Raw genomic sequence first — 14,902 nt, 5'->3', positions numbered from 1 at the left:
CCAGGACTGCGGGGGTGAACTCATTCACAGCTAGGTGGGTGCAGGGGGGCGGGCTACAGGGGGATGAGGTCCCCGGGCTCGAGAAGTGCTGCGCACTGCTGGTGCTGAAGGCAGAGAACTACCTACACTGTAAGCTGCAGCAGGCAGGGAGAGACTGGGCGAGCAGCGCGGCACAGAGCTCCGGCAGGATCCTCTTGCTTTACCTTACCAGCTTCAGGGCTCGCCGGGGCTGTAAGCAGGCAGCTGCTGGAGCCTGATCCAGCACTGCCGTGGGCAGCAAGACCCCTCTGTATCCCCCAGCCCCTGAAAGTTGCGGAGGTGACAGCCCAGGTGCAGTGTGCGTGTCCCACCTGCGCTAGGGCCAGAGCCCCATCGGCTCCCATCGCCAGCAAGTTCACTGCTCCCAGCCCAGCCAAGGAGCTCTGGAAACGTGCTCCCCTGCCCGGGTTGGGCAACGAAACGGGTGGAGGGGGGAGAAGAGGAAGCAAGAGAGCTTTGATTCATTTCCCATTCCACCCCTCGGTGCATCACCCTATTACAGCGGAACCCCCGGGGCTCCATTTTCTCCCCGGGCCGTTCCACGCCCACCAGGAGGCTGGTTGTGCTGGGGGCCGGCAGCCCCCGGCAGCACGACCCGTGCCGAGCCGGTCCCTTCGGGTCGTGCTCCGGCGAGCGAGCTCCGAGCCCCGCGAACTCCCCCGGCTGCTGCCCGCCTCCGAGCTGCCGGCCCCATAAAGTCTCCCTTCTCTTGCCCAGCTCCGAGCCCCTTGCGAGCACGGTGGGGGCCTCGCCGCCCCCCGGGGTGCCCCCAGAGCTTGGGGGGTGCTACGGAGAGCCCACCCCGGGGCAACCGCAGCCCCTCAACGGGGGTTCCTGCAGCCTTCGGGGCAAGACAGGAGACCCCAACCCACCCCCCGGGGGTCCCGCCCCGTGCCCGAAGGGCGGGCCCGGCCGCATCCCCCCGTACCTGTGTAGCCGCGGGGGGGGCCGCCGCCGTCCCGCCCGGGCGCAGCGCTCCGCGGCACCTCCGGGCCCGGCGCCGTGGCTGCCGGCATGTCTGGGCTGAGCGGGGCTGAGCGGGGCTGAACCGTACCGAGCTGAGCCGTGCCGGCAGGTGCAGCCGTGCCCGCCTCCGCCGCCGGGGCCAGGCCGGGGGGAGGCGATGTCCCGGGGGAGCCGCCGGCAGCCCGCCCCGCCCCGAGGAGGAGGAGGAGGAGGAAGGCGGGGTGAAGCCCGGGGTGACACACAGCCACCCCCAGATCACCGGCATCTGACCCCAAACTCAGTCCCCACGGGGCTGTGCCATCGCTCCCAGCCCTGGCCCCGTGCCCCGCTGGCACGCCTGGCCCTGAGCCTCAGGGCAGGCAGCGGGGGCTCAGCACCAGCCCAGCACCCCCGGGCTGCTGACCCTGCCTCGGGGGATGAGAGGGCCCTGCTGCGGGAGCTCTGCAGGATGGCGCTGAGCATATGGGCCGGGGCTATTAACGCTCGCTCCGCTTATTTCACCCTCTCATTATTATTTTTTTTTTTCCACACGGATTTAAAAAAAAAAAAAGTCTGCAGGAGCAGACTGGGGAGATGAAATTCCAACATGCACCAAGCCCAGACGGACTGAGACAGATCCCAGGCTCTGCTGGCAGCGCAAGCGGCGAGGGACTGAACCCACGGGTACCACGGCTGCGCTGCGCCCAGGCACGGCGCCCCTTCCTCCGTGCTTAGCTGCCAGGGAGGCTGCGGAAATGCTGCGGATATAGAGGGCTGCTATTTCCAGCTCTACAACTGAAACACAGGTTTTAAAAGTAATAGTCACGCTCTAGGATTTTTTATTTTTATTTTTTTTGTGAAAATTCTGCAGCTTACAAATGAGGTCTGCATTTGCAGTAATGCCAAATACTCTGAAATCCCCTTGAAGTCACCAGGAGCCATAGCTCCCTCAGTCCACTCCTTCATGCCCGTGAATCTGGAGCAATACCGTAGGCAGGCGAGTCCCTCAGTGATTTTCTCCTCCAGTCACCGCTCCGACAGCTGCTATTGCGAGGCTGCACACACCATGTTACAAGCCAGGCCTCCTGTTACATGCACCTCCAGAAGCAAGCTCCAAAGCAGAATGGGAACCCTTCTCCCCTCCCGCTGGCAACCAGTCTTTCTTCAAAATGGAAAGCAGAGCTTTGCCATAACCCAGCAGGGTGGCAGCTCCTGAAAACACCTGCTGAGCGAGCCCCCCCAGCACTAGGGCCGTGGCTGGAGCCAACCGTGAGGTGACAGCTCATGCTGCCACCAGCACAAGTCTTGCTGCTGATTTCAATGGATGTAGTGGCCAATTACACTGACCCAATTTCTGTAATGCTTACTTAAAGTCCAGCTGTAATAAAAGGGAGTTTTGCCCAGGTAAGGTGTTGCCATCCACCTCTGAACAACGGCAATGTGATTGCACTTTGAGTACCACCCCTCCCACACAAATATGCTTTCAATTTAGTGACAAATCTCATCAGTATAACGGGAACACATACAGGAAATTAGGATGGAAAGAAGGAAGAGCATGGAAAGCACATCTTGAAAATCATGAAAGCTTCCATGCTGAAGCCCAGTTTTTCTACAGCGGACCCCTTGCTCAGCCTTCAGTACCACTGGAAGCCATGCAGGACAACTAGACACTTGTTGCCTTTGCGTAGCGGTTGTTTGACTGCTGGATTTCACTAAGCTGCCCTAAGGCACCGCCTTTCTTCTAATCCCAGTTATTAGGGCTGGCTCAAGACTGCCAAGGGCACAAGACTGCTGAAGCAACACTCCCTGTGGCCTCACTGCCCGCATAGCCCCAGGCTGCAGAGCCCAGCTGCAGGGACGCACTCCCCAGCCCCGTGCCAGTTCCCCAGCCCTCCAGCAGCAGCAGGCTGAGCTCTGGCACCTTCCTCCCCTGCAGCCAGCCCCCTGACACCTCCTCCTCCTCCCTTTTTGCTGCAGAAGCTGCCTGGCTCCTGCTGAGCATCAGACCCTCATCCCTGCGGCAGTAAAACCGGGTTTTGTCTACCTTGCTCAGAAGCTTTGAGCAGGAGGCATTGCTTGTTCTGTGCCTCTCTAAAGGCCAGTAGCTCTCAGCCACAGGTTTCTGTTCTAATCAGATAACGCATGCACAGGTGTTGTTGCTGGAAATCCACCTCAGGCTCAGCAATTAGATTCCTGAAAGAAAGTCTAGACCTTTTCAAATGGCAATGAAATCATCTGCTAGGTTGTACGAAGTGTTAGTGGCCCCAGGGTGCTTCTGAATCAGTGGCGTGCCCTGCCGAGGGAGGTGGTTCCTCCTTTGGGAGCAGCAGCAGCCCTGAGCACACAGCCTGCCTCAAAGCCTCACCCCGAGCCTCTGCTGCAGACCACAATGTGCTCAAGATCTGGCACCTTTGCAAGAGCAGCAGGAGCCAGGCAATTCACCGCTGTTGTACTCAGCCCAGAAAGGGGAAGCAGAGCAGAGGCCCTGCTAGAAAACAGCCACTAAGGAGGAGCCACGAGGGTCAGATCCTCCCCTGCGGAGAGGAGGCTGCTCACGGCCACGGGGCTGGAGGCACAGGGCACACCGTCTTAGCGGATGGGACTTGAGAAGGATCAGAAAGGAAAAGCTGGAGGGAGAGGGTTATTAGGAGCAGGTAGGTGTCCTTTTGAAAATCTGAAGTTGCCTTTGAATGGGAAGAGTAGAAAATCCAGCAGATTAAATGGGAACGGCACAAAAAGCAGGTCAAGGAGTAGAGGAGCAATTTGCAGAAAGCATCAAAATGAGTAGTAAATTTCTCCTCAGGTGCCCTACAAGCAGGAATTCTGCCAGAGAGCCTGTGGGGTCTTTGATCAGGATATGAAAGAAGCACTCAGAGAAGATAGGGTCATAGCAGAAAAGATAAATTCATTCTTTGCTTACTCGTGATGAAAACAGGGAGGGAAGCCAAAATTCCTCTTTCAAGGGATGCACAAGATGGTCTGTAGATGGTAGAAGATGCTGTGGACCACATAGGCAAAGAATGATAGCAGGTGGCATTCATCAAGTGGCCCAAAACCCTCAAGATGAAGCAGGCACATCAGTTTTTAAGCCTGATGCATAACATTTCACTTAAAATCTTCTCAATTAGCCAAGGCCTGAAATAGAGCACACAACACCAGCTTTTCAGAAGGATTTCCTTCAGATGAGGCCTCAGAAGCTATTGGCTGGTAAGCCCAAAATCTGTACCAGCATGATAGTAGGAAATGTTTTAGCAAATAAAATCAGTAAAAACATGAATACATTTAATATACTGGGGAAGAGTCAACATGACTTTTACAAATGGAATCAAGTTGTATCTCAAAAATCCTCTGGGGATGTTTAAAGAAGTCAACAGGAAAGGATATTATCTAGCTGATATTTTCTACCTGGATATTCATAGAAGGGGTTTCAGCAAAACCTCTTCTCAAATGACTGCAAGCAGCTAGGGCATAACAGGAAAGGATGTAGCCCTAACAGAAAAGTGATTAAAGGTGGGAGATACAGAGCTGCTTTTCACAGCAGAGAGGGGTGATCCAGGGAACTCCTCTGAGCAAGGAAGACAGCACTCGGGGACCTGCAGCATCACTTGTGCCACGGGCCAAGCTGCGTGCCCGGGCCAAACTCCAGTGCAAGCTGTCACAGCTCCTCCACCTGCTCCTGGGCTGCCACCAGCACAGGGCTGACGGCCAGGGGACCGCTCACGGACTGCACCCAAAGCTCTGCCTTCCTTCTGCCCAGGAACCCTGCGCTTCTCCCTGGGAGATGTGGGCAGAAGTCGGAGAGGTGCTGGACTCAGGATGGGGCCGTAGCTCAGTAACTTGTATTTCCTTGTGCTGCTGTTAGGTACGGGGCAGTGACACGGGGAGGGGAAAGCACAGCTACATGCAGCTGTGTATATCCCACCAGAGCACTGCCTGAAGACGGTGAGTTAATGTGAAGAGGGGAGGGTTTTGTTCCCTCTGCAACAGAAGAGAATTAACACAGTGCAGCAGGCCAGGTGGCATCAATATACATGCAGTTTTGCCAGTAGCTTGGAAAAACAAACATTCTGAGAACACCCATTTGTGTCTTCAATACAAGATAAAATGTTACTGGGCACGCTCGCACGCAAGCCCTCTCCTCAAGCATTGTTTGGTGCTGATCAGCGCAGTTACAGTTAAGTAGACATGGCCTTACACGTTCATGTCTGGTTTGGGATTTGGTGCCCGTGGTAATCTGGCAGATGTCACACTTTCTTTCCCAGCTCAGTTTCTTAAAATTATAATAGAATTATCATTATTTGCTTTTTATTTTCCCATTTAAATTGTTTGTGCTGAGCCTAGGAATCAGAAAACAAAATAAATGGTAAGAACATGCAAATCCCCACATCACAAACATGCACACTGCACAGCACCACGGGGCTCAACAGCCCTGAGCCCTGCTACGAATGTGCATGAGCGCACTGCAAACCAGCCTCAGCTGTTCCGAGCCTCCACATTCTCCATTTAAGCCCCCAAACCAGCATTTGAGCCTGTAGAGATAGTTTTAAGAGGCATGGTGTTGGAATAAACACACACAAAGTAAAAGGAAATAAATAATGGGGAATTCTTGGAGGAACTGGGAAAGAAGAGACAGAAAGCAAGTGGCTCGTTCAAAAGGAAAAGAACGAAAAACTGTGTCTGTGTGACACTTCCAGGCTTTCAGCAGGACAGAGAAGTCAGAGGACAGTCCACAAAAAAATGCCTGACAACAGGTTGCAGGGGATACGATGGTGCCTCGACAAGGGATAAGAAAACAGCACGGGCTCACCACAAGCAGGGTCTGTCTGCTGGGAGCTGATGGCAGTTATCTGAGGAAGGGCCGAGCTGAGGAGCGTGGTACCTGCAGGGCAGATAGGAGGCCCACAGACACCATCCCTGGGGGGATGCAGCAGGCGGAAGCTGAAGAAGAAATGGGTGAGTTTCAGGTTCTTCCACTCCCAGCTACTGGAATTTGGACACTGAAGAAGAGAACTATTTTCACTCCCATTGGGTTTCGAATGGAGCTAAACTCACACCAGGAACCCTTGCCTGAAACATACCAAAAACCACAGGGCATCCAGATATCGGGGCACTCAGGCTGAGAGGGCACGAGGGAGGCTTGCTCTAACAAATAGGATATATATATATATATATCATTCTTACATTTAAGATCTAAATGTGAAAACAGTTCCAAAAATCAGAAGCTAGTTTAGAAGAAAAGATGCTGTGTGGCATTAAGAAGGGGGATTATAAGGAGGAATAAAAATGCAACCAAGCAGTGGGATTTTCCTCTCCACTTAAGACCTAGAGCTCTTGGAAAGTAGATCTGCTTTGAAAATCAGGGAGCTGTTGATTTTAAACAAAAGCAGCTTTCTGCTGAAACACATCTCCCAGCGCCCTGGCATTACAAACAAGTAGCAGAATTCTCTGAGTAAGGGGGAGAAAGATTTGTTTCTCAGTGAGGATGACCCCTTCCCTCCTTGTGGGCTACCAAAAATAGGCAGAAGAAATCAGTGACCTTGCTCAATGACACCTTGTGATCCATATTCAGAACGGAGCTCGGCTTTCTGCATTAACACCCCCCCAACAAGGGTGTTTGTTCCTCAGCAGCTGCCCCTCCTGCCTTGGGGCTGAGAGCACACGAGCAAATGTGGAGGGTTTAAGATGGAGAAGTTGCAAGGCACTGTGCGCGAGGCCAACAGGATATTGAGTCCCACGCCACAGACAGTTTTTATATAAGGTCACAATGTTATCAACAGGAGTGAGATGGTCTGTTTTAAAGCACACAAAGCAGAGAAAGCTGACAGGCCCATGAATAAACCCAAGGTTCAAGTGATAATTTTTAAATTATCCCCCAGAAGATGGGGAAAGCTCACCCCTATTACATATAAGTGAAAAAAATATTCAAGTCAGCAAGAGTTTGGCTTCAGACCGCAGCTGAATTTGAGCCTGTGCATCTTCAACATGCACAACATTTTTCACCAAGAAGGCTTCTAAGCAAAGGCATGGAATGCATTCCTGAGTGTACCTATTTTGTTTAAATTGAAACTAAATGCACACCTCTACATCCTGTTTTTTCTCTTCACAACAAAATTAGCCAGGACAGACACAATGTATACCTGAAAGTCCAAATTTATACCAGCAAGAACAAGTGCAGCAGTCATCACCTTTGCAGACTCGTTAAAGGAGTTATTTCTCCCCACAGGACTTGTCAATCTGATTTCACAGACAAGGAAAGTAATTATTAGGATATTTATGCTAATTTTATTTTCCCACCACAAACTAACCCCTGGAGTTACAGTCATCCAAAACACATTGTGTGATCTGGCAGCGCTCCAAATCCTGCTGACTTACCTCCCATAATTAGTACCTTTACTTCATTGTATCCACTCAGTCTTTGTACCTCAATTCTCTGTGAAACCTCGGGTGCTTATTTTTAATGAGTACAGCCATGAAGAAAATATATTCCCGACACACGTTATGAAGAGATATGTCAGCAGCTTCTGAAAGTGCAAGCTATACATTTGCTGGTGGCTGGAGTAAGTCAAGTGGATCCACTCACTCTCCGTTTATTACTCTGTATAAAATACAGTTACACTTCATGCAGGCAGCTTTATGCAGGCAGTTTTCTGTAATAACCATTTGTTAGAGCCTACCATGTAGGGGCATGAACAGTAGAGCTATAGCTTAAATATTTGGCCTGAAGCAAAAACCTCTTCTATTCCTGATGTGCGCGGTTGTTAGAGTTACCTGTATATTAAATTATATTAACAAGTGCTAATAAGTAAGCTGGTCTCAAGTCTCTCTAGTTCAACCAAGAAGTATCTTCCCTGTAATGAAAAAAGAACAGCAATCTTTCTGACACAAGTCTATCAGGAGCTCAGTTCACAGAAAATATTTCATTCTACAAGTGATATCACCAAACCAGCTTACTTCAGCTTACTCAGAATTGCTGGGCTTTGGATACAGTTCACCATCAGCTCCATTCTCATATAAACAGGCAGAGACAGCAAAAGAAGCCAGGATCAACTCCCTGGGCATTAATAAATGAAGTATCCTGCCTGGGCCAGCACAGAAACCCCACGAGGCATCCTGCAGTCCCATGACTAACTGAACTACTGACCTTGATCTGGAAAACTCAGGGGAATACTGGGGGCTTTCCAGTGTGTACCAGGCCTTGCAAATGCTCACATTGGGCTGCACCTCTTTTTGTAAATGATAGATTCATCACAGTCATAAATCCCAAATGTTTCCCAGTTCTGAGCTAGAGTGTGGCATGGAGAGGCAGCCAGGAGATACAACCCATTTGTCAGGAGAAAACTCAAGTTATTAGTTCCTTAGCAGCCATACGAGATCCCTTGTGTATGGTCTGCAAGCTTCTTTGGCCCTCTGATCACAGCTGCCTAAACTGATCCCTGCAGCCCCAAGAGTCAAATGGAACATGCTAACATCGGCAAGCCATAACGCAGGCATGAATGAAATAGTAAAGAAATATTAAAACCTGAAAAAGGCACAAGGGCTTGGAGAAGCTTGTCCATAGCCTCCAGGGAAGTGCTCTCGAGTTTCAAGGAAAGCAGCAGTAGAAAACTCACCTTTTTCTGGCATAGTGTTCTTGACTGCAGTCATGGTTGACACCCACAGGCTCTCATACGGCCAACCTGAAAGACTGGGAGGACAGGAGCACGAGAGAGAAAATAGTGAACAGCATCAGCTAAAACATGTAAAGCCATATATATTTATGTATTTATATACACACACATACACACTTAAAGCTAATAAAATTGGATAATAAAGCAAATGCTGAACTTGTCTGCAGAACTTTCCCCCCCCAAAAAGCAGGCAGGCCGTCCGGGTAAAATGCTTAGCCGGCAGGAACGTTTCTTCCATGCTGGACATCTCAAGACTCTGACATGGGTGAGAAATAATGCTGCTGCTGTTGTCAAAAAAGACAGAACTGGCAGGAAGAAGTAGAAGTTATATTTCAGGCAACACCAGAAAAATGAAAGCCAGTGCGCAAGTTACAATGCTCCTCAGTGACCGGGGACACCAGGCGACACAGCTGTCAAGTGCTCGGACGTGTGAGACTGCACCGCCCCACCGACTGCAGGATCCCCGTCTCTTGGCCACAAAGGCAAAGAAAAGTAAGGAATAAATATGCAAAATTGTACATGGTTTGCCGATTCATTTCCTACACTGGGGTTCAGGCCAACCACACAACTACAGAGGTGACTGCCAGCTGGAGCTGGTTGAATAGCAAAGCACACAAACAAATATAAAAATATTTTCCTGAATTGGAAAAGCAGAGTTCGGCTGGCCACAATGGGCAGATGCTGCTGCTCCTGCTCGTGAGGGTTTCCCCAGACAGTCAAGCTCTGTGAAGCTCTCTGTAAATGTGTGCAGTGTTCTTGAAGTTGTACAAAAGCCTTTCCAGTAAAAATTGCAATCCAGAATATGTTATTCGCTGTTTGTTAACTGGCACTCCAGCTTAATTGACACACAAAAAAATACATTATTAGTGACTAATAACATGACTAGCTTTAGTAACTATTTAAATGAGGGAGAATAGGATAAAACAAAAAACAAACAAAAAAAATAACAAAGCACACACACACACAACAAAAACACAAAAAAAAACAACAATAAAAAAAAAGAAAGAAAGAAAGTGAGAGAGGCACTCCCATGTACACTTTGGGATTTTAATGGAAATTATTTACACCTGTTTAAATTAGATTACAAATAACTTTAATCTATGATATATTAAAATTGCAAGGGAGTTTTCTAAGCACAGCCAGTGATTTGGCTGCTGGAACACATCATTTTTTGGTTGTCTGTTTTGCTTTAGTCTTTAATATATTGCGTTAAGTGAAAAGGCAGTAAAACTGTGTCCTATCTTTGGAGACTGTCCACAGTTGACTGGTACATGAATATGTCCTAAAAATACCAAGAACTGGACACATTTTGAGCTACCAAGTCAAAATGACAAACTTTCCATTTAAAAAGTGTGTACAGCCAAAGTAGCACATTCATCTTTCTTTCATCCTGTAGACACATGACTGACAAAGCTGAAGTTTTACGTGCTGAGATCTTGCACACAATTCCCGCTGCAGCCAGAATTTCTTGCCACTGAGTACTTCTCGTCCACAGACTGAGCCCTTATGACAACAAAGTCTGTGGAAACACCGTAAGGGTTCATCCTTCCCAACAAATTGATTGCTGGGGCTCACACAGGTGGACCTGCTCTCACAAATCAGGAATCTAGTGAGCAATAACCTGGCTGGCAAAATGAATAAACAATCAAGCTTGCCAGAGTTCGAAAACCTGAATGGTTCCAAATCCGCATGAGAACTCAAATCCAAAAGATATGGTTTAAAATTACTAACGTCAAGATCACAGAACTTTGAGGCTCCTAAGCTTGCTCTTTTTTATTATTTATTTTTATTTTTTATTTTATTCCTGCATGTGTTTGCTAAATTCTGTTGTATTGTGGGTTGCATTCAGCTACCAATTCCCCCAGTACATTGCTCTGGGCAGGAGCCGGTTCACCGCTGTGCCCATCACAGCACGGTCACCACCAGTGCCACCCTGTGCTGCTACATGATCAACACGGAAAAATTCGTGTTGGCTGCTGGGCATGGATAAAATCCCAGAGTACTCTTCAGCCAACAACATACATGGTGCCTAATGGTACCATATGTTGTCTCCTCTGGTGCTGGCCCATAAGAGATCAGGAGGGAGAACTGCTGACTGGCAGTGGCTTCATCTCAGGATGAATTACGATCACAGGCTGAGATCCCCATCTCTCCCCCTCCCTAAACTAGCTTATATTTATCCTAGCTGCACAAAAGGGAACAAAGATAATCTGAAAAGAGTTGTGAGAAGTACTTGACTTGGCGCTGCCATTGAGGTTAGAAAGTTAAAGCAGAAGAAATAATTTGCTACAAATCCAAAATTATGTGACCACAATTCTAGACCCAATCGAGTTTAGTGGTGTTTCATTGTTTTAAATTCACCTTCCAATTTCCGAAAAGAAAAGCTGGAAAACTGCAGACTAATGGAATTAAAGCATAACCTAAAAATAGAGAGGGTATGTACGATCACAAAGAATTCAGGAAAGGGAACATCTCAGCAACTGAGGAAGACCATGGAGCAGTTTCAGGGCATCTCTCCTCCTTGCATTGGAAAAGTGATCATAGAAACCTTTATTCATATATTCCTGGGGCAAATATTCATTTGTTGTAGTTTTCTTATTGAAAAACCAACTCTGGAAGAGCTTTTTCAGTCATAACAGAAGTAAACTTCAGCCACCTCAGTGTACTCAGCCCTTACCAGGTGGGTTTGGGCAGAGCCAGCAGCAAGATCCCCGTCACCGCAGCAGCACAGCACAGCCAAGGGAAAGCAGACCCTGACCCGGGTACATCAGCAGCCAAAGGGGTCTTCCTTTGTAGCTAAGCATAGCTCAGATAAGGCACAGAAGGGACTGACAGTGTTTCCAAGAAAACACAAAACTATGCCAATTTTAATATCACGTACAGCTGCATTTAGCACCTACTGCTGCCACCCCAGGATCTTGTCCGAGTGGATTACACCCACGGCAGCTGTGCATGTACTCTAGGAGTAGGGATGTTTTGTTGGCTACTGATGCTCTCAGCCCTCAAGATAACGCAGCTCCATCACATTACATGAACACCCAAGTGCTGAGTGCAAGCAGGACACCAGCTTTGTAAGCACTGAGACAGAGTCAGGCCAGAGGGGATGGCTGCAGTGACCGGGCTGCAGCCCGGCCGTCTCCTTGCCTCTGGCAATAACGCCATCGGTGCAAGTTCCTATGCAGTCTTAATCTCTTGTCTTCAATACTTGGCACAAAATATAGTGCAGCACAAGTGCCTAAGTTGCAAACCTTAGAGTTCCCTTAGAGACAGGAAAGAAACAGAGTCTGCTCACTTACCAGACCATCACCCCGGGCTAGGAATCACGCTTCTGCCATATCAGAGACCTTAGCAGCAAAGCCTCTGTAGACCAGGAGGTTCAATCTAAATCCCAAAGCTAAACAGGCAGTTTATTTCTGTAATTTTAGCATTTACATCAGTAACAGACCCACTCCTATATGCTTGAAATACTACGATTAGAACTGGATAAAAAGTAATTTTCTATAGAGATAGATGCACACATATAAAAATTCACATTGCATCATCACATACAAATCTCCCATCTAGATTAAGTGCATAAATATTGTGGCAGTTTGTGCTTGCTTGGTTTTTAAATAGCATAAAAGCAAATGCCCTCAGACTGCTGTTCTGTAAGAGGCTGTTCTACATTTGTAAGAAACAATAAACAGGAGAGAAGTGAGAGATGATTTCGTATTTTAAAACTAAGTAGAACATAAAATGAGTATTTCCCCCAGAAGAGCTCTCTTGATTTTAACTAATTCATTATGGTAAAACAAAGAAGAAGTATATTAACCCGAGTTCTGTGGGAGTTTTGCATTCAGCCCAGTTTCCGTGGAGCCGCAGGAGTGGCAGGATGGCACATCTGGAACATGGGGGAACAAAACAGGAGATTTGGAAACATTTTTCTTGCTCACCAGAGGAAAGAGCACTGCAGGCACTCTGCACACCAACGCAGTTCCGCAGCACTTGTTTACTGTGTGTACTTGAAAAACTAAAAGAAACAGGATTTAAAGGAGACCCCATGCGATATTGCTTTAGGGGGATTTTTGCAGAGAATTGCCTGGGGCAATACCCCAGTGCACTGGGTTCTACACAGCTACAGACCCAGGCCTGCAGAAATCCTTCCCTGTGACATCCCAGGACAGAGCCTGACAGTTTCCCATCAGTATTTAGATGCCATAAACATAGGTTTTCTGTAGACTACAGTCACATCCAGTGTTCAGAGCCACAAAACCTCTCCTAGATCTGATGAAGCGCAGCATAAAACAGAAGACCACTGAGCTCCAGCTACACGCAGCACCTTCTGGCTTTTACTCCTTATTTAAATAAATGAGAAGTTTCTTTACTTCCTGCTAGGTTTGTTCTTTCAAGATGACTCCCATATGTCTGTTGCCCTGAGTTCATAGAAAAGAGACTCTCACTCTTAAAGAAGACAGGGAATAAAAGGTGAAATCCCAAGCGTAGCTGATTGCTGCACATCGCAGTTCCTGTTGCTGGTCCTGTGGCTCTCGGGAACAGTCCAAGCCTCAAGGATTTGTTAGGTGTGGAGTAGGCTTCCAGACCAAACTGCCACAGGTAATCTCTGACATCCTCTGTACACCCATTGAGAGATGCCGGTAGAATTACCAAGGCAACTTGCTGGACTGAACCTGCTCCTTCTGCAGCGTGACACTGATTTTGTGTTTTATGCATAGGTTTGTATTCTGTTATTATTCTAAAACCAAGATAGCTTCACTTGCACAGTCAGTAATGCCATTTCCATCCTGACATTTTGGTCTCCCATATGGAAGCCAAAGACAACAATTGCAATACAGGAGCCTCAGCTAGATACTCTCCCAAGTAAGGTGTTTAAAGCAAAACAACCTAAGTTATGCTGTTTTGGCATACACATAACATTGGCAACAAACCACCAGCTGATAGCTAACAGTCCATGCACCAGGAGACCTAGCGAAGCAGCACTTAATATTCTTCCTCTTCTTCTGCTCTAACTCTGATCCTGAACCTAATTAAACCCAAGTGACACCAAACATTACCGAGGTTAAATTACAAGCCATTGCAGAACTGGAGACTCTTTCAGGTTGCGAGGGATCACGAGAGATCCCCAGTCCTGCTTTCAGGCAGGGCAAACACCGAATCCAGCACCCAGAAGTGTAGCCAGTCCAACCCTTAAACATCACCAGGCAGTGAGTGCTGGAACAAATACTGAAACAGACACCACAGGCAAGCTGCCCATGCCTGCATCCTACTTACCTGCTGTTTCCCAGCCTGGCAGCTCAGCACCTGCAGGCTGTTTGCCCTTTCAGTATGGCCCTCCAAGGATCCCTCACCTCCCACCAAGTTTCCTTTCTGGTTCATGTTGCCCCAAATGCCCGTTCCCACCATGAACTGCCCAGTGATTTACATTGTCGCAGGAGGGCCACCACCTCCCGTGCGTGTTCCGAGAGACGCTTTGTCCAAAGGTGCCCAGTGAGGGAAATCAGTGACACGATCACACAAAGCTGTTAGAAAGCAGTGCCAATTAACCAATATATCCCATTGCCAGAGTGCTGTGGCACACAAGATGTCTCTGCCTATAAAGCAGCCTTCCTTTATTTCTGCTAACAAACCTGCAAACGCTGCAGAGATGCTGGCATGCTCCGGCAGGTTCCTGAGAAAGCAGCAGAAGAAATTGCTGAAGATGAGGGCGGGCATTTGACTGCCTTCCAAAGAAAGTAACGTCCCCGAGAGCATCATGATGTACTCAGCCACTTCCAGCTACACGGGATGAAGGCACGAATGACAAAGTTTCTTCCTAAACGTTTTATTTGGTCTTATTAGTTCCTTAAGATTCATCTCTATTCCCCTACTAGCACTGAGGTAGTTATCTGGAAACTTATCCATAGCTCACGTCAGGAATAACAACTGGCAGCAGATTAAGTTGGAGGTGGAGAGACCAAGTAAATGAGGATGTTTTCTTGTACCTTACAGAATCGCTGCCTTTCCTTACAGCTGTTATGTCATCACTCCAGCAACCGACGTCCCTGCATTACAGCAGTTCCCATTACTTTCATTTCCCAGCACTTTCTTAACGAGCCCTGCACAGCCCCACTGGCAGGTACAGGTTTCTTTGTGCCTAGAGAAGCTCTGCTTGCTCTGAATACTGGCTCACATTATGATTAGCAATCATAATCCGTGGCTTTTACTGCGAGCATTTTACCAGTGATAGTTTTAGATACTAACAAGCTTATCAGAAA

General features: G+C 48.2%; 1 protein-coding gene across 1 annotated transcript in view; it reads right to left on the bottom strand.

Moving 5' to 3' along the window:
- The window catches only part of SUSD3 (sushi domain containing 3), a 63,612-nt gene that overhangs the window by 31,919 nt on the left and 16,791 nt on the right, over positions 1-14,902 (bottom strand). The window contains exon 2 of the mRNA XM_035337409.1: positions 8,595-8,668. Within this exon, the coding sequence (XP_035193300.1) occupies positions 8,595-8,628 (34 nt within the window). The 5' untranslated portion in view covers positions 8,629-8,668. The remainder of the gene's footprint in view (positions 1-8,594; positions 8,669-14,902) is intronic.

This window comes from Oxyura jamaicensis, chromosome 12, assembly GCF_011077185.1.
Source record: "Oxyura jamaicensis isolate SHBP4307 breed ruddy duck chromosome 12, BPBGC_Ojam_1.0, whole genome shotgun sequence".
In the NCBI taxonomy this organism is placed as follows: domain Eukaryota; kingdom Metazoa; phylum Chordata; class Aves; order Anseriformes; family Anatidae; genus Oxyura; species Oxyura jamaicensis.
Note: the sequence above shows the minus strand (reverse complement) of the source record. Positions and strands in the feature narration are given on the sequence as shown.